General features: G+C 39.9%; 1 protein-coding gene across 5 annotated transcripts in view; it reads right to left on the bottom strand.

Moving 5' to 3' along the window:
- Nucleotides 1–23,835, bottom strand: part of TRAPPC9 (trafficking protein particle complex subunit 9) — a 633,394-nt gene that overhangs the window by 560,162 nt on the left and 49,397 nt on the right. For all 5 annotated transcript variants that reach the window (XM_060195954.1, XM_060195953.1, XM_060195955.1 and 2 more), the window contains one exon: nucleotides 3,430–3,551. In XM_060195954.1, coding sequence (XP_060051937.1) covers nucleotides 3,430–3,551 — 122 coding nt within the window. The remainder of the gene's footprint in view (nucleotides 1–3,429; nucleotides 3,552–23,835) is intronic.

Here is a 23,835-nt window from a genome sequence, read left to right as displayed (position 1 = left end):
ATGGTGCTGTGTTTGCATTCACTCAAATAATACAACTACAATAGCCAATATTTTACCACATTTCAACACAGTGTCTATGGATACTTTGCGACTGGGTTCCACTTATCATGACATGCACGCTGAAACATTTTTTTTCAATATTTATTTGCGAACTGGATAGAGACAGAGAGAAACTGAGAGGGAAATTAGGAAGACAGAAAGGGAGAGGGACAGAGAGACACCTGCAGCCTGCTTCACCACTTGCTGGGCTTCCCCTGCAGGTGGGGATCAGGGGCATTTTAACATGTATGCTCAACCAGGTGCACTTACAAAGAAACTGAAACACAAAAAGAGTGAAATTTCTTGCCCAAGATCACAAAGCTAAGAATTGATAAAGGCAGGATTTGAACTCAGGTCTATCATTTCATTCAGATCCAGACTTAGCACTTTATATATGGAATGCAAAGGTAAACTATAATGATAAGAATTTTGTATCCAGTCACTTCTTAGCAGTAACAGGCCCCACACCTATAGACATCTCATCTTTGATAAGGGGCCCAAAGTATTAAATGGAAGAAGGAGGCTCTCTTCAATAAATGATGCTGGGAAAACTGGGTTGAAACATGCAGAAGAATGAAATTGAACCACTTTATCTCACCAGAAACAAAAATCAACTCCAAATGGATCAAAGACCTGGATGTTAGACCAGAAACAATCAAATACTTAGAGGAAAACATTGCTAAAACACTTTCCCACCTACACCTCAAGGACATCTTTGATGAAACAAATCCAATTGCAAGGAAGACTAAAGCAAAAATAAACCAATGGGACTACATCAAATTGAAAAGCTTCTGCACAGCCAAAGAAATATCACATAAACAAAGAGACCCCTCACAGACTGGGAGACGATCTCAGCAGCAGCAGGTCAGTAGGAAAGCTCAGGGAAAGATGAGTAGGTCCAATGAGAACTTCCATCTGGAGGAGTGAGTGACCTTCATGGGGAAGTCATGCATGAAGACGGAAACTAAAGATGAGATTTGAGAACTCAACTAGGACACAAGACCTCAGGCAAGTTGGAGCCTCTGCCCTCCCAATTCATCTATCTTTGGATCTGTGTAGACAAAGACATATTCAATAACTAGAAATAAAGTTTAAAGCAATGATGTTCTACATGAATAGCACTACAGCATTGTATTGACTTGGACTAAGAGGATGTGGAGACATTAGCATATCCTATAGGGAAAAATCCTGTAAAGATGAGAGTGCTCCTTTACTGAGCAAATCTGAACCCTTACTTTAAAATTGCAGTATGGAATGGTCATTTTTTAAGTATGTGATGACATCTGGTCAGTTGTCCAATAATAAAAAACAACTCTGAGACCCCAAAAATTAAAAGATAAGAACTACCAACCATGAATACTCTATCTTACCAAATTTTCCTTCAAGTATAAGGGAGAAGCAAAAACCTGCTCAGATGCATAGACACCAATCCTAACTTGCAAAAGTTACTGAAACGAGTCCCACATGAAAAGAAGGAATACCAACTCTACATGAGGAGATCAGTGGTAGAATAGAACCAGGAACACAAGCAACAAGAAGAGAAAACAGAGACATAGGGAAGGGAAGGCAAAATGGACAAAGCCATACAACCAATGTTGTTGAACCAAGACTATCATAGATATTGTACATTTAAATAAATAAATATATATATATATTGTAAATTAGACACAACACTAATGGTAACCCACTAACATTCTTTAAAAAAAAACCTAATATACAGCAGAGAGGCCAATACCACTCAATGGTGAAAAGAAGTTTCTTCAGCAAACGCTGCTGAGAAAACTGGATGGCCACTTGTCGAAAAGTGAAAGCAGGCCTCCACTTAAAACCATGCATAAAAATCTGATCAAAATGGATAAAAGACCTGGATATTAGAACAGAAACTCTAAAATCCCAATTTCTGCCACATTTTAAATGGAACATGAAGGAATAGTGTTGGGTGGGATGAGCCAGGAAGTGAGGAATGAGTAGGGGCCCCGGTGATGGCACTCCTGGTTAAGTACACATATTGGCATGCACAAGGACTGCAGGGGAAAGGCTTCACAATTTCAACTTTTCATTCCCTATTGAAGATGGAATTTGAAGAGTAACTTGAAAATAGCCTACAGCAAATATAAATGTCGAGGCCAGCAATTAGAACTTCAGAAATCTTTTTTAACCAGATCACAGCTGGGCTCTGGCTATTGATGGTGCTGAGAATCGAACATGAATCTCTCCCATGTAAGTCCCATGTAATACCACTGAGCTATCTCCCTGGGTCTTAATTTCTCTGACATCTTCACTCAGGCAATACACTGGAATGTAAGATTATTTACAGGATGTTTGGTAGAGCATTTCTAGCAGTTAGAAAGTGAGAAAACCTAAGTATCCAGCAACATGAGAATAATTAGGTAAATGAGGGTAAGCTGTGAGTCCTGAACAGGCATTTCACTTTATACTAGATGCCGTACGGGCCCTGAGGCTAGTTCACGACACAGCATGTGGTGATGAAAAAGTGGGTCTCTATACATTATAGAAGATTTTTCACACTCTCTAAAAGAATCAAGCAGGTCTGAAGTGGAGGACGGTTATGATACATTCCCAAGAGAGTCAAGCAAACTGCAGAACAATATAGTATGATCACATTTTTGTAAGTAAAACATAGACACGCATATAGTTATATATTAACATGCATATTTCATAGGCATAAAAGTCATGAAAGATAATCACCATGTTACCCTCAGCAAATAGAAGAGATGGGGGATTTTTTTTCTAGTACCACTCTTCTACACAATCTGTTTTCTCTATTGTTCTTTCTCTCTCTCCCTCTCTCTCTCTCTCTGACTTTAATTAAGTCCAAAGTGAGAAAAATGGTGTATCCACAAGATGAAATGCTATACAGATAATTAAAAGTCATGCCACAGAAGATTTAACACCACAGAAAAGCACATAATATGTCAAAAGAAAAATGACGGTCTCCATATAGTAAATAAATAGTGAACACTCACCATGTTTTTTTTGTTGTTGTTATTTTTTTTTAAGATATGGCTAACATACACTCACAAAAAAGACCAGAAAGATCATTAAAATGTAAGAATGAGTCTCTGAATAATGGGGCCAGGAAAGCCTTGATTCTCTTTTCCAAACTTAAATATATATTCTTCTGAATCAGAAAAAAGCATTCCTTATATGGGAAATGTTATACATGTACAAACTATTGTATTTACTGTTGAATGTAAAACATTAACTCCCCAATAAAGAAATTAAAAAAAAAAAAAGCATTCTTAGGCAGGTAGCATTATGCTCTGGATGCACACAAATAATTAAGAGACATGCAGCACTAATCTAAAATAGAAACTTCTGATTAAAACAACCTAATTACATAGGAGATTGACAAAGCAGTAAAATCACCTTGCTGTAATAGGAAATGGCTTCCTTATATTTATCAATGATGTCCTCAGGGCTAAGACAGTTCTTTGCACGCCCAATTTCAGCACTGGTGTCTGGATTTATGCCATTGGTGGTGAGAGCACCTGCAAATCAAGAGGAAGAAAAAAATAATCTTTTGCTTTTCTGTCCTGCTCCTTTGTTATTTTAAAAGAGGGGAACCAGCAAGATAAAACTTAGAATACTCCCTACTGAAATTTAAATAATGAAACTGCTTTTTCAAGTCTACACAGGAAATATATTCCCTATAGTTATCTCAAAAAAAGTCTTACCATCAAAGTGGTGTATTAAATGTTAATTAGCTCAGAATAAGTTTTTTTTCCAGTTGAAACTTTTTATTAAAGAATAGGAAATGCACTGCATTAAAATAATGTCGACAAAACTTAGTTGTCTTGAAGGCAACAGAGTCTGCATTCATTACCTCACAGCTTTAAGCTCTTAATGCTAGCAGAGTACACTATTCCCTCAAATAGAGATAAACTATGTGAAAGCATTTTTCAAATAGTACAACACTGAGAAATATGTAATTTATAAATAACTGTCAGTATTCTCCTGTGACTGGCTCTTTCTAATTCTGGTCAGAGTCTGTCAATAAACAAAACCACCTAATTCCTTAGCCATCAAACTTACAAGAGGAAGAGCTTTTCTGGAGAAATTTCCATTTACAGGATATAACTAACTATACAAGAAATGTGGTGTTGGGGGGGGGGGGTGAAGCATTCATTAAACACAAAAAATAGTTCCCTTAGCCTTGGTAGCAGGAAAAGCTGAGCTTCTCCTAAGCTACTTTGTTATCTCATGGACGGTAGCATCTTCCACAAATCCCATCTCCCTCGGGTCCGCTGGAGGGCTCAGGCATGTCTGCTATCAATCTTAATAACTTGCAGGGTCAGAGACATGCATCTCATACTCACCACAACACTGTGTGAGCTTATCTCACCCTTGCTGTCTGATCTTGGTCCAGTTTCTCACCTGCTATTTTTTTAGTCTGTTATTCTATAAGCTGCCTTAAGGAATAAACAAAAAAAGGACTGGGCTGATAAGGGACAAAGTGGACAAGTGATAAATGGGTAGATAGACTGAGAGGCTCTAAGGCAACAGAAATAAATAAAATTTCACATGCAAAATCTCCCTAGAATCAAGCAAGAAAGAACGTGAGAGCAACAGAGAGCTGTGAAGAGGCAGGTGGTTTAGGATTGTGTCTCCTGCAGATTTTGTGAAAATCACAGCAAGGGATAAGAAATTAGGACTATAAATAATAATAGGAAAGGGCATGCTATCTTTCTTAAAGAATGATTCAAATCAACAAAACCTAGTGACACAATGCATGAGTAATTAGAGAAGGAAGAATTTCTCCTCCAAGCCACAAGGCCTCCCTGGGAGCAACGACAGCTTAGAGAGAGTGGTTGTGATACCAGCACAGCAAAAGCGATGTTATTTGGCATTTATAAGAACCCAGAGGAGTCGGGCGGTAGCACAGCGGGTTAAGCGCACGTGGCGCAAAGCGCAAGGACTGGCTTAAGGATCCCAGTTCGAGACCCCGGCTCCCCACCTGCAGGGGAGTCGCTTCACAGGCGGTGAAGCAGGTCTGCAGGTGTCTATCTTTCTCTCCCCCTCTCTGTCTTCCCCTCCTCTCTCGATTTCTCTCTGTCCTATCCAACAACAATGACAACAATAAAACAAGGGCAACAAGAGAATAAATAAATAAATATTCTAAAAAAACAGGAGCTGTGATAAATATTTCCACACTCGTCTCACTCAGCACACAGCACCTCTATGAGAGAGCTGCTCCTAGTGTATGTACCCCACTTGCCCAGATGAAGAGACAAGTTCTAGATAGAGTAAGAATCCCACCGAGTTCTCAAAGATTACAGAGCTGATTACTTCAGAGCAGAATTTGACTTAGGCCTATGCTATTACCACTATGCTGTCATATTTCAGGTGTGTGTGTAATAATGTTTGCTATCAACCATAACTATATTTAATAAATGGAAGGGGCAGGAGTAGGTAGCATAATGGTTATGCAAAGAGACTCTCATGTCTGAGGCTCAAAAGTCCCAGGTTTAATCCCCCGCACCACCAGCTGAACAGTGCTCCGGTAAAACAATAATAATAAGTGATAGGGAGGGGCCAGGGAGACAGAATAATGGTCATGCAAAGAAACACTTGTGTCTGAGGTTCTAACGTCCAAGGTTCAACCCCCAGCACCACCATAAGCCTGAGCTAAGCAGTGCTCTGGTAAAAATAAATGATAGGGAGTCCTGAGGTACAATCTCATTACACTATTCATTTATATTGTTGAGTTTACTCATTGCCTTGGAGAAAGACAATGAGGTGGACACTTCATTCTTCGTGTGGTACTTCATCTCCTCCAAGTAGGAGATGAAGTAGGACAAAATCAAATCCAAGAACTGGAGCAGTTCCATCCAATGAAAAGGTTTGATATTTCCCATGCCTCTTAAAGACAGGGCACTACTGATTACAAGGGTTATTTAAGAACTGACTTAGCTCCAGTATAGTGGAGTAGAGGATGAGGGAGTGATAGCCACCAACAATAAAGTATGATCTTGGGTCCATACTCCCAGAGGGTTAAAGAATAAGTAAGCTATCAGGGGAGGGGATGAGATATGGAGGTCTGGCGGTGGGAATTGTGTGAAGTTGTACCCCTTTTATCCTATGGTTTTGTCAATGTTTCCTTTTTATAAATAAAAAAATTTTTTTTTTAAAGTGTAACCTGTTGGAAGGTAATACAAGTACAGCTCACAAGAGAACTTAGCATATCCAACAGATTGAATTTCACTCAGTGAAAGAATAGCAAGCTCAAAGAATACTATTATATAATAGATGTGATCCTTCTTGACATCTACAAAGCTTTGTTAACCCACATGTGACATTACTGAGAACCAGGAAGTCATCAAGACTCACACTCTACAAACAAGAAAAATCAATGCCTCAAGCAGGCTGACACCTAGGCTAAAGGAAAGAAAAAAGGGCATAGTGAAGAAGTGTGGGGAAGACCTTGAAAACAAACTATCCTTGAGTATGTGTTATATGGATTTGAAAGAAGGTGTATTCAAGTTTTTTGGGGTGAAGGACTCTGAAAATGTCCAAGAGGTCTAGTCTGTCAATCTCTACATTCAATTCTCTTGTATCTTTATTGGTTCTCTGCTTTGTTGATCTGTCTAAGTGTGAGAGTGGGGTAATGAAGTCTCCCACTATTATTGTATTACTATTGATGTATTTTTGAAGTTCTTTCAGTAAGTGCTTGACTTATTTAGATGGTCCCTCATTGGGTGCATAGATGTTAATGATTGTTAAGTCTTCTTGGCTGATTGATCCTCTAATCATTATGTAATGTCCTTGCCTATCTTTTATTACTTTATTTAATTTTAAATCTATCGTGTCTGAGATGAGAATGGCTGTTCCTGCCCTTTTTTGTGGTCCGTTAGCCTGTATGATAGTTTTCCACCCTTTCACTTTAAGTCTGTGTTTATCTTGTTGTGACAGATGGGATTCTTGCAAGCAGCATATGGTTGGATTGTGTTTTCTGATCCATCCCCCAACTCTGTGCCTTTTGATGGGTGAGTTAAAGTCATTGACATTTATTGATATTATGGATTTAATGTATTGTAGTGCCATTGTTCAAAAAAAAAATTTTTTTTGTTTGCTCTGATATATTGCCAGTATTGTAGTGATGTTCTTGTTTATAAGAGGTCTTTCAGAACCTCTTTCAGGGCCGGTTTGGTGATGGTTGCCTCCTCCACATGTTAGGCCACAAAGACAGCATCAATAAATTCAAGAACATTGAAATCATCCCTAGTATCTTCTCAGACCACAGTGGAGTAAAACTAACATTTAACAACAGACAGACAATTATTAAAAGTCATAGAATTTGGAAACTAAACAACATACTCCTTAAGAACCACTGGGTCAGAGATTCACTCAAGCAGGAAATTCAAATGTTCCTGGAAACAAATGAAAATGAAGACACAACCTATCAAAATATTTGGGACACAGCTAAAGCAGTACTGAGAGGAAAACTTATAGTCATACAATCACATATTAAACACCAAGAAGAAGCTCAAATGAACGACCTTACTGCACACCTCAAGGACTTATAGGAAAAGGAACAAAGGAACCCTAAAGCAACCAGAAGGACAGAAATCACTAAAGTTAGAGCAGAAATAAACAACATCGAAAATAAAAGAACTATACAAAAGATCAATGAAGCCAAATGTTGGTTCTTTGAAAGATTAAACAAAATTGACAAACCCCTAGCCAGACTCACCAAACAAAAAAGAGAGAAGACTCAAATTAATAGAATTGTAAACGATGCGGGAGATATCACAACTGACACCACAGAAATCCAGAGAACCCTGCGAAACTTCTATAAAGAACTATACGCCACCAAGCTAGAGAATCTGGAAGAAATGGAACAATTCCTAGAAGCATATGCCCTTCCAAAACTGAACCAAGAAGAACTACAAAATCTAAATGCACCAATCACAGACAAAGAAATTGAAACCGTTATTAAGAACCTCCCCAACAACAAAAGTCCTGGACCAGATGGCTTCACAAACGAATTCTACAAAACTTTCAGGAAACAGTTAGTACCCATACTTCTTAAGCTTTTCCATAAGATTGAAGAAACAGGAATACTCCCTTCCACCTTCTATGAAGCCAACATCACCCTGATACCAAAAGCTGATAGGGACAGAACAAAAAAGGAAAACTTCAAACCAATATCTCTGATGAACATAGATGCCAAAATATTAAACAAGATCTTGGCCAACCGGATTCAGCAACATATCAAAAAGATTGTTCATCACGACCAAGTGGGATTCATCCCAGGAATGCAAGGCTGGTTCAACATCTGTAAGTCAATCAATGTCATTCACCACACCAATAAAAGCAAAGCCAAAAACCACATGATTATTTCAATAGATGCAGAGAAAGCCTTTGACAAAATCCAACACCCATTCATGCTCAAAACTCTACAAAAAATGGGAATAGATGGTAAATTCCTCAAGATAATGGAGTCTATATATAGCAAACCTACAGCCAACATCATACTCAATGGACAGAAGCTGAAAGCATTCCCCCTCAGATCGGGGACTAGACAGGGCTGTCCACTGTCACCGTTACTCTTCAAAATAGTATTGGAAGTTCTTGCCATAGCAATCAGGCAGGGAGAAAGAAATCAAAGGAATACAGATTGGAAGGGAAGAAGTCAAGCTCTCACTATTTGCAGATGATATGATAGTATACATAGAAAAACCTAAAGAATCCAGCAGAAAACTACTGGAAGTTATTAGGCAATATAGCAAGGTATTATCAGGCTACAAAATCAATGTACAAAAATCAGTGGCATTTCTTTATGCAAACACTAAATCAGAAGAAGAAGACATCCAGAAATCACTCCCATTTACTGTTTCAGCAAAATCAATCAAATACCTAGGAATAAAGTTGACCAAAGAAGTGAAAGACTTGTATGCTGAAAACTATAAGTCGCTACTCAAGGAAATAGAAACTGATACCAAGAAATGGAAAGATATCCCATGCTCATGGATTGGAAGAATAAATATCATCAAAATGAATATTCTCCCCAGAGCCATATACAAATTTAATGCAATACCCATCAAAGTTCCACCAAGCTTCTTTAAGAGAATAAAACAAGCACTACAATCATTTATCTGGAACATGAAAACACCTAGAATTACCAAAACCATCTTAAGGAAAAGAAACAGAAATGGAGGCATCACACTCCCAGACTTTAAACTCTATTATAAAGCCATCATCATCAAAACAGCATGGTACTTGAACAAAAATAGGAACACAGACCAGTGGAACAGAATTGAAATCCCAGAAATAAATCCCCACACCTACGGACATCTAATCTTTGATAAGGGGGCCCAAAGGATTAAATGGAAAAAGGAGGCTCTCTTCAATAAATGGTGCTGGGAAAACTGGGTTGTAACATGCAGAAGAATGAAATTGAACCACTTTATCTCACCAGGAACAAAAATCAACTCCAAATTGATCAAAGACCAGAAACAATCAAATACTTAGAGGAAAACATTGGTAAAACAGTTTCCCACCTACACCTCAAGGTCATCTTTGATGAATCAAACCCAATTGCAAGAAAGACTAAAGCAGAAACAAACCAATGGGACTACATCAAATTGAAAAGCTTCTGCACATCCAAAGAAACTATTAAACAAACAAAACAAAGAGACGCCTCACAGAATGGGAGAAGATCTTCACATGCCATACATCAGACAAGAAACTAATCACCAAAATATATAAAGAGCTCAGCAAACTTAGCACCAAAAAAGCAAATGACCCCATCCAAAAATGGGCAGAGGATATGAACAAAACATTCACTACAGAGAAGATCCAAAAGGCTAACAAACATATGAAAAACTGCTCTAGGTCACTGATTGTCAGAGAAATGCAAATTAAGACAACACTAAGATACCACCTAACTCCTGTAAGAATGGCATACATCAAAAAGGACAGCAGCAACAAATGCTGGAGAGGCTGTGGGGACAGAGGAACCCTTTTACATTGCTGATGGGAATGTAAATTGGTACAGACTCTGTGGAGAGCAGTCTGGAAAACTCTCAGAAGGCAAGACATGGACCTTCCATATGATCCAGTAATTCCTCTCCTGGGCTTATACCCCAAGGACTCCATAACACCCAACCAAAAAGAGGTGTGTACTCCTATGTTCACAGCAGCACAATTCATAATAGCTAAAACCTGGAAGCAACCCAGGTGCCCAACAACAGATGAGTGGCTGAGAAAGCTGTGGTATATATACACAATGGAATACTATGCAGCTATCAAGAACAATGAACCCACCTTCTCTGACCCATCTTGGACAGAGCTAGAAGGAATTATGTTAAGTGAACTAAGTCAGAAAGATAAAGATGAGTATGGGATGATCCCACTCATCAACAGAAGCTGAGTAAGAAGATCTGAAAGGGAAACTAAAAACAGGACCTGATCAAATTGTAAGTAGGGCACCAAAGTAAAAACCCTGTGGTGAGGGGTAGACATGCAGCTTCCTGGGACAGTAGGGAGTGAGAGTGGGTGGGAGGGATGGGTCACAGTCTTTTGGTGGTGGGAATGGTGTTTATGTACACTCCTAGTAAAATGTAGTCATATACATCACTAGTTAATTAATACGAGAGGGGGAAAATTAATTGTATGTCTCGAAGTTTTTCAAAACACAAACTGAATTTTTTCTCAATATATGCAGTGTAATTGATATGCAGACTCTCTCAAAAGCCTAGACCAAGTAGATCAGAAGCAACCAATAGCACAGCTATATACAAGATACTGGGTACTGTACAGCAAACCCTAACAAAAGGACTTTTCAAAGTTAACCCAATTACCAAATAATGTGATGATAACATTAACTATCGATTGTCTTTTTGAACCCTAAGACAGCAGGAACCTCACATCTCCACTATAGAGCCCCTACTTCCCCCAGTCCTGGAACCATTGGATAGGGCCCACTTTCCCATGTGCCTCTCCCAATCCATATCAAATAATATTGCATCTGCCACCTCAACATGCTTCACTTCAGACTGTGTCTAGAGACTACACGTGTGGAATGACAACCCTTCAGCTTCATTACTCGGGTGACACCTTTCCTTTCATAGTATACTCTTAATTCCATCTCAGGTGGTTCACTTTCTAACAAAGTCCCAAAACCTAGATATACACCAGTTTCTGTAAGAGAGAGCATATGTTCACACGTATCCATAAACTACTGCAAAATATATACCTGAAAGCAGAAGTACACTAGAGTTTGCAGTGAGTATCCCCCTAACACTTCCTCTCCACAATTCCAAGCTTTGGGTCCATGATTGCTCAACAACTTGTTTGGCTTCGTATGTTAACTCTCTTTTCAGTCACCAGGTTCCAGATGTCATCAGGATGCCGGCCAGGCTTCCCTGGACTGAAGATCCCACCAATGTGTCCTCGAGCTCTGCTTCCCCAGAGAACCACTCTACTAGGGAAAGAGAGAGGCAGACTGGGAGTATGGACTGACCAGTCAACGCCCATGTTCAGCGGGGAAGCAATTACAGAAGCCAGACCTTCTACCTTCTGCAACCCACAATGACCCTGGGTCCATGCTCCCAGAGGGATAGAGAATGGGAAAGCTATCAGTGGAAGGGGTGGAATATGGAGATTGGTTGGTGGGAATTGTGTGGAATTGTACCCCTCCTACCCTATGGTTTCGTTAATTAATACTTTCTTAAATTAAAAAAAAAAGAGAAGTAAAAAAAAAGAAAACAAACTATCATCACAAGGGTTCTCAAGAATCAATCTAGTAGACACTTAATCATCAAGATGGTAGCTACTGGGTTTCTATTCTAAGCAAGGAGCAATACTGACAACGCAAAACAGAATTAAAAGGGAATGATGCAGAGAGAGGTGAAGCAGGAAAGAGAAAGACAAAATCATAAAGTCAAAAGATCAGTGGCTAGAGTCTGCACAAGGGAGATACCAGCACAGCAATGATTCCAGCAAGAACTGACAGGCTGGCACCATGCAAGGTCATTATATTCATTATCCCATAGAAAAATAACAGTCCTGCAAAGTGGGTTTCTTGTCCCATTCTGCAGAGAATAGCAGATAGTCTAGCCAGTAAGTGGATGTTTAACAAAGTAATCATATTATCAATTTCTCCAGCACATCAATGACAAGAAGAGAGACTCTTTCTTTTAAATGTGTATTTATTTATTTATTTAGATAGAAAGAGAGAAATTGACAGAAGAGTAAGGAAATAGGAGGGCAGGGGTAGATAGCATAATGGTTATGCAAAGTGACTCTCAGCCTGAAGCTCCAAAGTCTCAGGTTAAATCCCCCACACAACCATAAGCCAGAGCTGATAAGTGCTGTCGATAAAGTAAGGACTACAAAAGCTGGATAAGGGTAAGAGACCCAGCTCTTTTTTATGATGGCTGTTTTAGTCACTACCAGACCACCCCATCATCCAGGGCCCTAGTCAGGGAATCTTGAGATTCCCACAGAGATAAGATGGTCCTAGACCTCTAATAGATCCCTCTCTCCACCATCACTGGTCATCTCCATCAGAAACAACATCATAAGCCCCCTTGTGGGCTTCTACAGGACCTTGACCTCAATGTAGAACAATGGTAGAACAATGTAAAACAATGCCTCACTCTCCAAAGGGAGGCTGGGGGGGCCGGATGGTGGCGTACCTCGTTGAGCGCACATGTTACAATGCACAAGGACCCAGGTTCAAGCCCCCAGTCCCCACCTGCAGGGGGAAAGCTTTGCAAGTGGTGAAGCAGGGCTGCAGGTATCTCTCTGTCACTCCCCCTCACTATTTCCCCCTTCCCTCTCAATTTCTGGCTGTCTCTATCCAATAAATAAATAAAGATAATAAAAAAAATTAAAAACCCAAAGGGAAGCTGGGTCAACATACTCTGCCATCTGAGGAAGACTGGTCCTGAAATAAGTGCAGCCTAGAATGTTCCTAGCTATGACCATGGGATGCAAGTTCAGGCAGAGGGGATGTGGTGTGGTAAGTATGGATGGACATGGGCCCAAGGTCAGACGGTGGGGTTAACAGTTAGTGGTATTTATAGACTTTTCCCATATTTGGGAGTTAGCCCCTGCCATGACCTAGCTTTCTAGTCCTATTTCCAACTCTAACACCATCTTCCCAGACAGTGCTTTCAGTCCACCTGCAAGTTAGCTATCACGCTCAGGCAAATATTAGTAAAGTCCTGGGCCTTTTGGAATATGCCTAAAATAGACTTCCTAGCTTCTTTATCATCTGCTACATTCTTACCTTTAGGTTTCTAATTACTAAACAATTTGTTCTGCTTTACGTCTTAATGCTTTTCAGCCACCAAGTTCCAGATGCTACCATGATGCCAACCTGACTTCTCTGGGCAGACAACCTCACCAGTGAGTCCTGGAACCCCTTCTCCCCAGAGCCCCACCTCACTAAAGAAAGACAGAAACAGGCTGGGTGTATGTATGGATGGACCTGTCAATGTCCATGTCTAGTAGAGAAGCAACTACAGAAGCCAGACTTCCCATCTGTGTGGAATTCTGGTGGTGGGAATTGCATGGAATTGTACCCCTTTTATCCCATCATCTTGTCAATCACTACTAAATCACTAATAAAAAAAATTTTTAAGAGAGAGAGGAGGAGAGACAGAGAGACACCTGCAGCACAGCTTCACCAATTGCAAAGCTTTCCGCCTGCAGGTGGGGACAGTGGGGATGGGGGAGGGGGGTTGAACCTGGGTCCTTGCATATTGTAGCATGTGCACTCATATGGGTGCACCACTACCCGGTCCAAAATGGAGTTTTCAAATAAATAGTACCAGGACACCCTGGACAGCCATTTGGAAAAAGATAAAAGCAGACCTGAACCACAGACACACACACACAATCAAAACAGATCTAAGATCTAAATGAAAACTATAAAATAATTTAAATAAAAAGCAAATTCACAACTACTTTGGCATGCCTGCAGCTCATGTTTGAGCCCAGACCCTATAAGGACACTTTGGTACCATGGTTTCTTTCTTCCTCTTTCATCTGAAAACAAACAAGCAAGCAAATAAATAAATGAATAGAGTAGTGAAGCCTTGGCTACAATAAGCAAAAAAAAAAAAAAAATGAGCAAGGGAGAAGGTGTTTCTATGTTTTAAATAAAATGCTATCCTTTTCTATTCTTTTTTTTTTTTTTGCCTCCAGGGTTATTGCTGGGACTTGGTGCCTGCACCACAAATCCACTGCTCCTGGAGGCCATTTTTTCCCTTTTGTTGCCCTTGTTGTTTTATCACTGTTGTGGTTATTACTATTATAGTTGTTATTGATGTCATTACTGGATAGGACAGAGAGAAATGGAGAGAGGTGAGGAAGACAAAGAGGGGGAGAGAAAGATAGACACCTGCAGACCTACTTCACTGCTTGTGAAGCAACTCCCCTGCAGGTGGGGAGTTGGGGGCTGGAACCCGGATCCTTACACAGGTCCTTGCGCTTCGCAACATGTGCGCCCAACCCACTGTGCTACCTACCACTCAACCCCCAAAATGCTATTCTTAGTTGATAAGTCTGATTGCATAAAAATGTATCACAAGGGAGGAACGATAATGCTACTAGTTACTGTACATGTTACCATGCACAAGGATCCAGGTTCAAGCCCCCGGTTCTCACCTGCAGAGGGGAAGCTTCTAGAGAAGTGAAGCAGTGCTACAGGTGTCTCTCTTCCTCTCCATCTCCTCCTCCCCTCTCAATTTCTGTGACCCTTATCAAATAAAGTTTCAAAAGGGGGGGGGAGAAAAATGGCCACCAGAAGCAGTGGGTTTGTTGTACAGGCACCAAGCCCATCAACAACTGGTGGCAAAAGAAAAGAAGAAAAGAAATGAATTGACAGGTTTTAAATGTCTCACAAAGGTGCCTGGTGGTTGTGCATTAGGTAGAGCAAGCACATTACCAAGAACGAGAATCTGGGTCCAAGACTCCCTCCCCACCTGCAGGGGGAAGACTGACAAGTGACAGAATAGTGCTGTAGGTGTCTCTTCTTTCTGTCTCTATCTCTTTCTATCTTGCCCTCTATAAATAAATAAGTAATAAATGCTCACCGGGAGCAGTGTAGTTATCACTGAGTCTCAACAATGACTCTTGTGCCTGAAAAAGAAATTACCACAAAGTAAAAACATAAATGCTGGTCTCAAATAAAATATAGGCATAAAATCTCACAAAAGACTGTTATCAGCAGGAATAAAAAAACAAAACTAAAGATCCAACTGTAAAAAAGTGAGGAAAAGATATATATAAATTCATAAAAGGAAAACATGGAAATGGCTTTAGGAATTATAAAAAAGATATTCAGCTTCTCTTATTTATAAGTGATCCCACTTCTCACCTGTGTAGTTGACAACAAGGGTAAAAGTCTGACAAGAGGCGAAGTTGATGAGTTTGAGGCAAGGCACAACACTTGTGTGCTGCCCTGTGAGTACAAACGAGCACAGCCTTTGCGCAAAGGACAAATCTGTCAAAATCTAGCAGTGATGTATGGAAGTTTACCTTGTGGCACAATAATTCCACTTCAAGGAACTTAGACTGTAAACAAAACTCCCACAGTGCAAACATAGCATGTGTGATTACAAATTATTAGAAACAACCAACTGGCTCCATGAAATGTGGTTCCGGCACAGTGTGTGCCATGCAGCTGTGGTGATGAATGAGGAAGAGCTCCAGAAGACACAAGGGGAGATTTTCACCAGACGCTGGTAGTTAGAGCAAAACAGTACAAAACAGTATAGGTGCATTAGCCTTTAGCACAAGAAAGAAAAATGAGAACATCTGTTCATTATTATTTTTTCCGTAAGCATCAAAAACCACCATTAGAGATGAGAGCGCATGAGATTCCTCCAAGAGCAGGTGACAATGAGGTCAAAGCAACAGGAAGTGATGATTCTCAGAGTATACCTTTTCATCTCATTTTGACTTTTGTGAACATTCTCATGTTTTCTATAACAAAATACCAACTGGCAAAGACAATGGAATGCTATAGATGCATATAAATAAAAACAATAAGCATTATACTTTCAATAAATTGCATATAGCATAACTACACAGATAAAGAGAAGAGCTGATTGGAGTAACTTCTCAACACAACACTTTGTATATTTATACTGTACATAAAGACAAAAGAAAAGTCAGGTTCTTGAAACCTGACATTTTTCTAAGTGTCATTTCAAAATCCAAAGTTGAAACGAAACTAGTGCTAAAAAAAACTTATCATAAAACAAGTACATTAAAAACAGACTGTTTTAGTACATACAAGAATACTAACACATGTATAACTAGGAAATGAAGTGAGAGGAGAGAAAATAACTATAAACTAAGATCACAGGAAGGAGCAGAATAAGTCATTCTTTTTTATTATTATTCCCTTTTGTTGCCCTGGTTGTTTTATTATTGTCGTTGTTATTGTTGTTGTTATTGATGTTGTTATTGATGTTGTCGTTGTTGGATAGGACAGAAAGAAATGGAGAGAGGAGGGGAAAACAGAGAGGGGGAGAGAAACACAGACACCTGCAGACCTACTTCACCGCTTGTGAAGCAATTCCCCTGCAAGTGGGGAGCTGGGGGCTCGAACCGGGATCCTTACAGGGGTCCTTGCGATTTGTGCCACCTGCGCTTAACCCACTGTGCCGACTCCTGAGACTAAGTCATTCCTTATCAAAGACACTGTTCACACATGCAGAGAGAGAGACAGAGAAAGTCATGTGCAGGGCGCTAGGCTGGGCCCTGAGAATAGAGAAGCACATCAGTGTCCGTTGTAATAAATCTTAAAAAGTAACTTTTAAAAAAAACCTCCATAGTAGCAGTGACATCAGGTCCTTACTAAAGTACCAAGTCTGGTATGAGGATCTAATTTTTTATCTCAAGAAAAAAAAAATCCTGGAGACAAATCATCACAAGGATGAAAGAGAAATCAGCCCAGGAAGAAATAGTGAAGGAGTGGTGGTTTTTGAAGCTAGCTGAAAGAAGGTGGAGGAAGCATGATAAAAATCTCACATCAAAAATAAATAAGAACAGGAGACTTCAACAACAAATAGATCTAACAAAAAGCTCTAAAGCATCTCATCTAGATGAGCAGAATATATTTTTCTCAAAGCTTACACGGAACATTTTTCAGAACAGATAATATGCCAGGTCAGAAAATATATCTTGATAAATCTAAGCAAAGTGAAATCATATAATGTCTGCTCTCTCACCAGAACAGAACTATTTCAGAAATCAACAGCCAAAGGAAGTGTGGGAAGTTAATACTTGCATGTTAAATAGCATATACCTAAAAAAAAACAATGTATCAGAGAAGAAATTATAAGAAAATTTAGAAAACACTATGTGCTGAATGAAAATGAAGACATGGATGTTGCAGAAGCAGTGCTTAGAAGAAAATACATATATTTTAAAGGTTTATTCATTTATTAGTGAGGTGGTGGGAGAGGGAGAGGGAGAGGGGAAACAAAGAGAACCAGAGCACCACTCGGGCACACACACATGATGCCAGAGATCAAACTGGGGACCTTATGCTTGAGAATCCAGTAATTTATCCACTACCTTTCTGCATCCATGTGACAACAGTGGTCCTGCAGATCATTATTTCCCTAATAAAACAATTTGAAACAAAGAAAGTAATTATAAATGCATCAAGTGCCACTTGGAAGAACACATTTAGTAGTAAAACTTTGAAGTGAACTGTACAGTTATGTTCAAGCCACAACATAAAAAAAGGAAGTGTATAGCTCTAAGTAAGTTTAAAAATAAGAAAGATTTCAAGTCAACAACCTGAGAAACTATAAAAAGAATAGTAAACTAAATGCAAGTCAAGCAGAAGCAAGAAAGACAATGAAGATAAGAGCAAAAGTAAGTTTAAAAAGTAGTAAAAGACAGAGAGAGACAGAAAACTCAACAAGGTCAGAAGAGTAGATTAAAAAAAAAAAAAAAGTCTACCCAAATCACTAAAATCCATTTTTGAAAGAACAGATATTACTAGAGCTAAGGAGATACCATAATGGTTGCACAAAAAGATCATCATGCTTGAGGCACCAAAGTCTCAGGCTCAATCACCAGCACCAACATAAGCCAGTGCTGAGCAGTGCTCTGGTATAAATAAATAAGTAAGTAAACAGATAAATACAGCCTTACAGAAATTCTTTTTTTTTTTAATTTTTTAATGTTTTATTTTATTTATTTATTCCCTTTTGTTGCCCTTGTTGTTTTATTGTTATAGTTATTATTGTTGTTGTCGTCGTTGTTGGATAGGACAGAGAGAAATGGAGAGAGGAGGGGAAGACAGAGAGGAGGAGAGAAAGATAGACACCTGCAGACCTGCTTCACCGCCTGTGAAGCGACTCCCCTGCAGGTGGGGAGAAATTCTTTTTAAGACAAGAAGATCAAAGGGACAACTATAGACAACTATATTTCAATAAATCACGTTACATAGAAGAAATGGGCAAATTCCAAAAACTACCAAATTCAACTATTCAGGAGGAAATAGAAAATCCAAATAGGCCTGTAACAAATAAAAAGACTGAATCAAAATATTCCCCCTGGGCGCTGAGAAGGTGGCTCAGTGGGTGGTTCGGTAGGTAGAAGGTTCACCTGGCATATCTGAGATATTCTGTATCCAACCCCTGGCACAACACATGAATATAACAAAGGCAAAGCAATTAGAACTCCAAGGATGGAGGAGCAGTGCCTTTGTGTCTCTTTCTCACACTCTAAACGTATAAAATATAAATCGGAGGCACAAAGTGAAACATGGACTGGACATGGTGTATTGCACCAAAACAAAGGACTCTGGGGAGGCAGGACAGGAAGTAAACTCGGGGGGGCCTATTAAATCATGAAGTTATATGCATATGTCCATGATTGGACTGTAAAGCATTAACCCCCAATAGATATAGATAAAAATATATATGAGGCTGGAGAGAGAGCTCTCTGAGTAGGATGTGTGTCCTCCCATGACAGCAGCTGCAATTTGAGCCATGGCACCACCTGAGTCCCACGGAACCAGGGGAAACTCTGATGCTCTAGTGTTTCTGTTATTTTACTTTATGTTTTTACCAGAGTACTATTCATCTCTGGCTGATCATACTTAGTAGTAAGACTAAATGCTTTCCCTTTAAGATCATGAGGAAGACATGAATATCCTCTCTCACCATTTTTACTCAGCACAATACTAGAAATTATGGCCATGACAATTCGGCAAGAAAATTAAGTAAAAAGTATCCAAACTAGGATGACAAAAGCAAAATCTTAAGAACCTCATTAATAAAAACCTCATCATATCTAATAAATGAGTACGGTTGTCAGGAGATAAACATACAAATAGTAATTCCACTTCTCTACAATTGCAATGAACGATGGGGGGGGGGGGGAGGAAAAGGAGATGAGAAAGGGAAGAGAGAAGCAGTTTCTAAGACTTTGTGAGAACTATGGTAGTTATCTTTGGGAGCGTGGACACACAGAACTTTGGTGGAGAGTGCGGTATAGAACTATACCCGGTAGGGGGGTGGGGTGGTGGTGCACCTGGTTGAGTTCACATGTTACAGTGCACAAGGACCCAGGTTCAAGCCTCCAGTCCCCACCTGGAGGGGGAAAGCTTCGCAAGTGGTGAAGCAGGGCTGCAGGTGTCCCTCCTGCCTCCTCTCTTTCTCCCCCTCCCCTCTTGATTTCTCTTGCCTGTCCAATAGTAAATAAATAAAAAGTAAAAATAATAATAATAATAACTATACCCTGTAATCTTACAATCTTGTAGCCCACTATTAATCACAAATTTTTTTAAATGTCAAAAAAAATAAGATCTCTTGTTAACCAAACACTACTGTTAGTACTGTTATCAAAAGTCTGTCATCACAGACAAGGATTAACTGCACCATGTCCTAACTAGTCAAATGGGTAATAAGGAACAAACAAAATAAAATATAAGGAAGCAATGGCAGGCAGGGATAGATAGCATAATGGTTATACAAAGAGACTCTCATACCTGAGGCTTCAAAGTTCCAGGTTCAATCCCCTGCACCACCATCAGCCAGAGCTGAGCAGTGCTCTGGTAAAGAAAAAGGAAAAGGAAAAGAAAAAGAGAAAGAAAGAAAGAAAGGAAGCAATGCGTCTATCTAGAATTACAAGCATTTTAGCACTAGGACTTTTATTTCATTTCTTAGAAAAAAATGAAACCAGGGACCTGGTGGTGGCGCACCTGGTTGAGCGCACATGTTACAATGCACAAGGACCCGAGTTTGAGCCACCCCTATCCCTACCTGCAGGGGAAAAACTTTGTGAGTGGTGAAGCAGTGCTGCAGGTGTCTCTCTCTCTCTCTCTCCCTCTCTATCACCTCCTCCCCCTCTTGACTTCTGGCTGTTTCTACTCAGTAAATAAATAAAGATAATTTTTAAAAATTTTAAACGCTGGGTAGTAGGGCGAAAGCACAGCTGGTTAAGTGCAGGTGGCGCAAAGCACAAGGACTCTCATACTTGAGGCTTCAAAGTTCCAGGTTCAATCCCCTGCACCACCATGAGCCAGAGCTGAGCAGTGCTCTGGTAAAGAAAAAGAGAAAGAAAAAAAAAGAAAGGAAGCAATGTGTCTATCTAGACTTACAAGCATTTCAGCACTAGGACTTTTATTTCATTTCTCAGAAAAAACAAAACCAGGGGCCTGGTGGTGGCGCATCTGGTTGAGCGATGTAATGATCCTGATTCGAGCCCCCGGCTCCCCACCTGCAGGGGAGTCTCTTCACAAACAGTGAAGCAGGTCTGCAGGTGTCTATCTTTCTCTCCCCCTCTGTCTTTCCCTCCTCTCTCCATTTCTCTCTGTCCTGTCCAACGGCAATGACAACAATAACAATAAAACAAGGGCAACAAAAGGGAATAAATAATTTTTTTAATTTAAATGCTGTCCTCTTAAAAAAGAAAAAAATGAAACCAATTACATGCTTTTTTAACATTTTGTAATTGTAAGTCTACTTACAATGTAAACACCAGAAAAGTTTACTAAAGCACAATTTTGTTAGGTTTAACTAGCAATAATCACCACTGGAGGGTCTAAGGATGGGAACATTTACCCCACATCCTTTTGGGGCCTAACAATTTGATAAGTCTAAAAATTCAGTTGACATAAAACAGATTAACAGGGGAGCTGGGCTATGGCACACCTGGTTAAGCAAACATATTACCAAGTGCAAGGGCCTGAGTTCGAGCCCCGGCTCCCTACCTGCAGGGGGTCTGCTTCAGGAGCAGTGAAGCAAGTCTGCAAGTGTCTTTCTCACCCTCTCCCTATTTCCCTGTCCTCTCTCAATTTATCTCTGTCCTATCTTTAAAAAAAAAGATAGGACAGAGATTAACAGATTAACAGGAGAAAATCAAACTTAACTGGGATGGTACTCAGGGAAATTCCAGCAACTGAAACTTACATGACATCTGAGTTAAGAAATGAGATGGGACCTAGGGCTTTAAAACAGGAAGAAGGGTAATTCAAAGGGCAACAAAAAAAGCAGATGTTTGGGGATTTAATGTTTGCATGCCATACAGACATGTCATTCAGATAAAAACTTATCTCTGGAAATAGCTCTTTCTGGGCCAGAGCCCCCCTTTCTCTATAAATTCTTTTGAGAGACAAGTAAACATTTTTCTTGAATCCATTGGGTCTTGACTGCCTTCGGCTCAAAACAATTGACATGCCAAGGTGATATATTCTGGGATGGCCTATTCTGCTCCCCTCCAGGAGTGAGTGATACAGGATTTCACCAAATAGCAATGTATTTCCCCTACACTGCATCTAAAATAAGGTTGCACTGCTGTAGTGATGAAAATGCCCTAAGATTGACTGTGGCTATATTTTAAAGGGTAAATCATGTTGAAGCTGCTGGAGGAGGAAGAAAAAAAAGAAGCACTGGAAGAATTGAAATAACCCATCTGGAGATAGCATGCTTTCCCATAAGCAAAGCCTCAAGTGTGAGTACTAGCTACCACATGGGAGCACCATGCAAAGGGAATGCTTGAGTGGTGGACAAGCACTGTGATACCTCTCCTCTGTATCTTTATTCCTCTGTCCATCACCCTCTATTGAAGAAAAAAAAAAAAAAATGGAGAGTCTGCTGAGTGTAGTAGAATCATGAAGATTCAAAGTCCCAGCAAAAGCCCAGGTGGCAAAAACAAAAATAAAAACAAACACTTTACACTGCATATTCACACAGTAAGTTAAAACTGCCAATTCTTATTATCGGGAGAGAAAACTAGCCTCGGTATGAAAATGGAAAAGGTAAATGTGAGTTCACTGAATTCACCGGAAGATCATTTGATTTGAAACAGTTTAATATTTGGAGAAATAGGAGTCAAGCACTGGCACAATCAATGGCTGAGCATTCATGTTGTCAGGCACAAAGACCCAGGTTCAAGTCCCTAATCCCCATCTGCAGAGGGGAAGCTTCACAAGCGTTAAAGCAGTACTGCAGGTGTTTGTCTCTCTATCTCTTTCTTCCCTCTCAATTTCTCCCTCTCCTATCAAAAGAAAGACAAATATATAAATATTTAGAGATGAGAAGAAAAACATTTGACACTAAGAAGCATTCTATTTCAAATACAGATCAAGGGCTAAAGTCATCACTGAAACTAGCACCCTTGGGGCAGCAAATAGTTTACTTAGTAGACTGCTTTTCCATGTGCAAAGTCCAGGTTCAATGGGACTACATCAAATTGAAAAGCTTCTGCACAGCCAAAGAAACTATCACACAAACAAAGAGACCTCTCACAGAATGGGAGAAGATCTTCTCATGCCATACATCAGACAAGAGACTAATAACCGAAATATACAAAAAGCACAGCAAACTTAGGCAACAAAAAAGCAAATGACCCCATCCAAAAATGGGCAGAGGATATGAACAGAACATTCACTACAGAAGAGATTCAAAAGGCTAACAAACACATGAAAATTTGCTCCAGGTCGCTGATTGTCAGAGAAATGCAAATAAAGACAACATTGAGATACCATGTTACCCCTGTGAGAATGACATACATCAAAAAGGACAGCAGCAACAAATGCTGGAGAGGCTGTGGGGACAGAGGAACCCTTCTGCACTGCTAGTGGGAATGTAAATTGGTACAGCCTCTGTGGAGAACTCTCACAAGGCTAGACATGGACCTTCCATATGACCCAGTAATCCCTCTCCTAGGAATATACCCCAAGGACTCCATAATACCCATCCAAAAAGAAATGTGTACACCTATGTTCATAGCAGCACAATTCATAATAGCTAAAACCTGGAAGCAATCCAGGTGCCCAACAACAGATGAGTGGCTGAGAAAGCTGTGGTATATATAGGCAATGGAATACTATGCAGCTATTAAGAACAATGAACCCACCTTCTCTGACCCATCTTGGACAGAGCTAGAAGGAATTATGTTAAGTGAGCTAAGTCAGAAAGATAAAGATGAGTGTGGGATGATCCCACTTATAAACAGAATCTGAGAAAGAATAACAGAAAGGGAAACTCAAAGCAGGATTTGACTGAATCTGGAGTAGGGCACCAAAGTAAAAACCCTGGGTTGAGGGTGAAGATGGATGTTCAGCTTCACGGGGCAGGGGGTAGGGGGATGGGGGCGATGGGACACAGTCTTTTGGTGGTGGGAATGGTGTTTATGCACATTCCTATCAATTTGTAGTCATAAAAATCACTATTTAATTAATATGAGAGGGAAAAAAATGACTGAATGTCTCAAACATTTTAAAGCACAGACTGAGTCCTTTTAATACACAGGCTGAGTCTTTGATATGTTGACTCACTTAAAAGC

The sequence above is a fragment of the Erinaceus europaeus genome, chromosome 8 (genome assembly GCF_950295315.1).
Source record: "Erinaceus europaeus chromosome 8, mEriEur2.1, whole genome shotgun sequence".
NCBI classification, from domain to species: domain Eukaryota; kingdom Metazoa; phylum Chordata; class Mammalia; order Eulipotyphla; family Erinaceidae; genus Erinaceus; species Erinaceus europaeus.
Note: the sequence above shows the minus strand (reverse complement) of the source record. Positions and strands in the feature narration are given on the sequence as shown.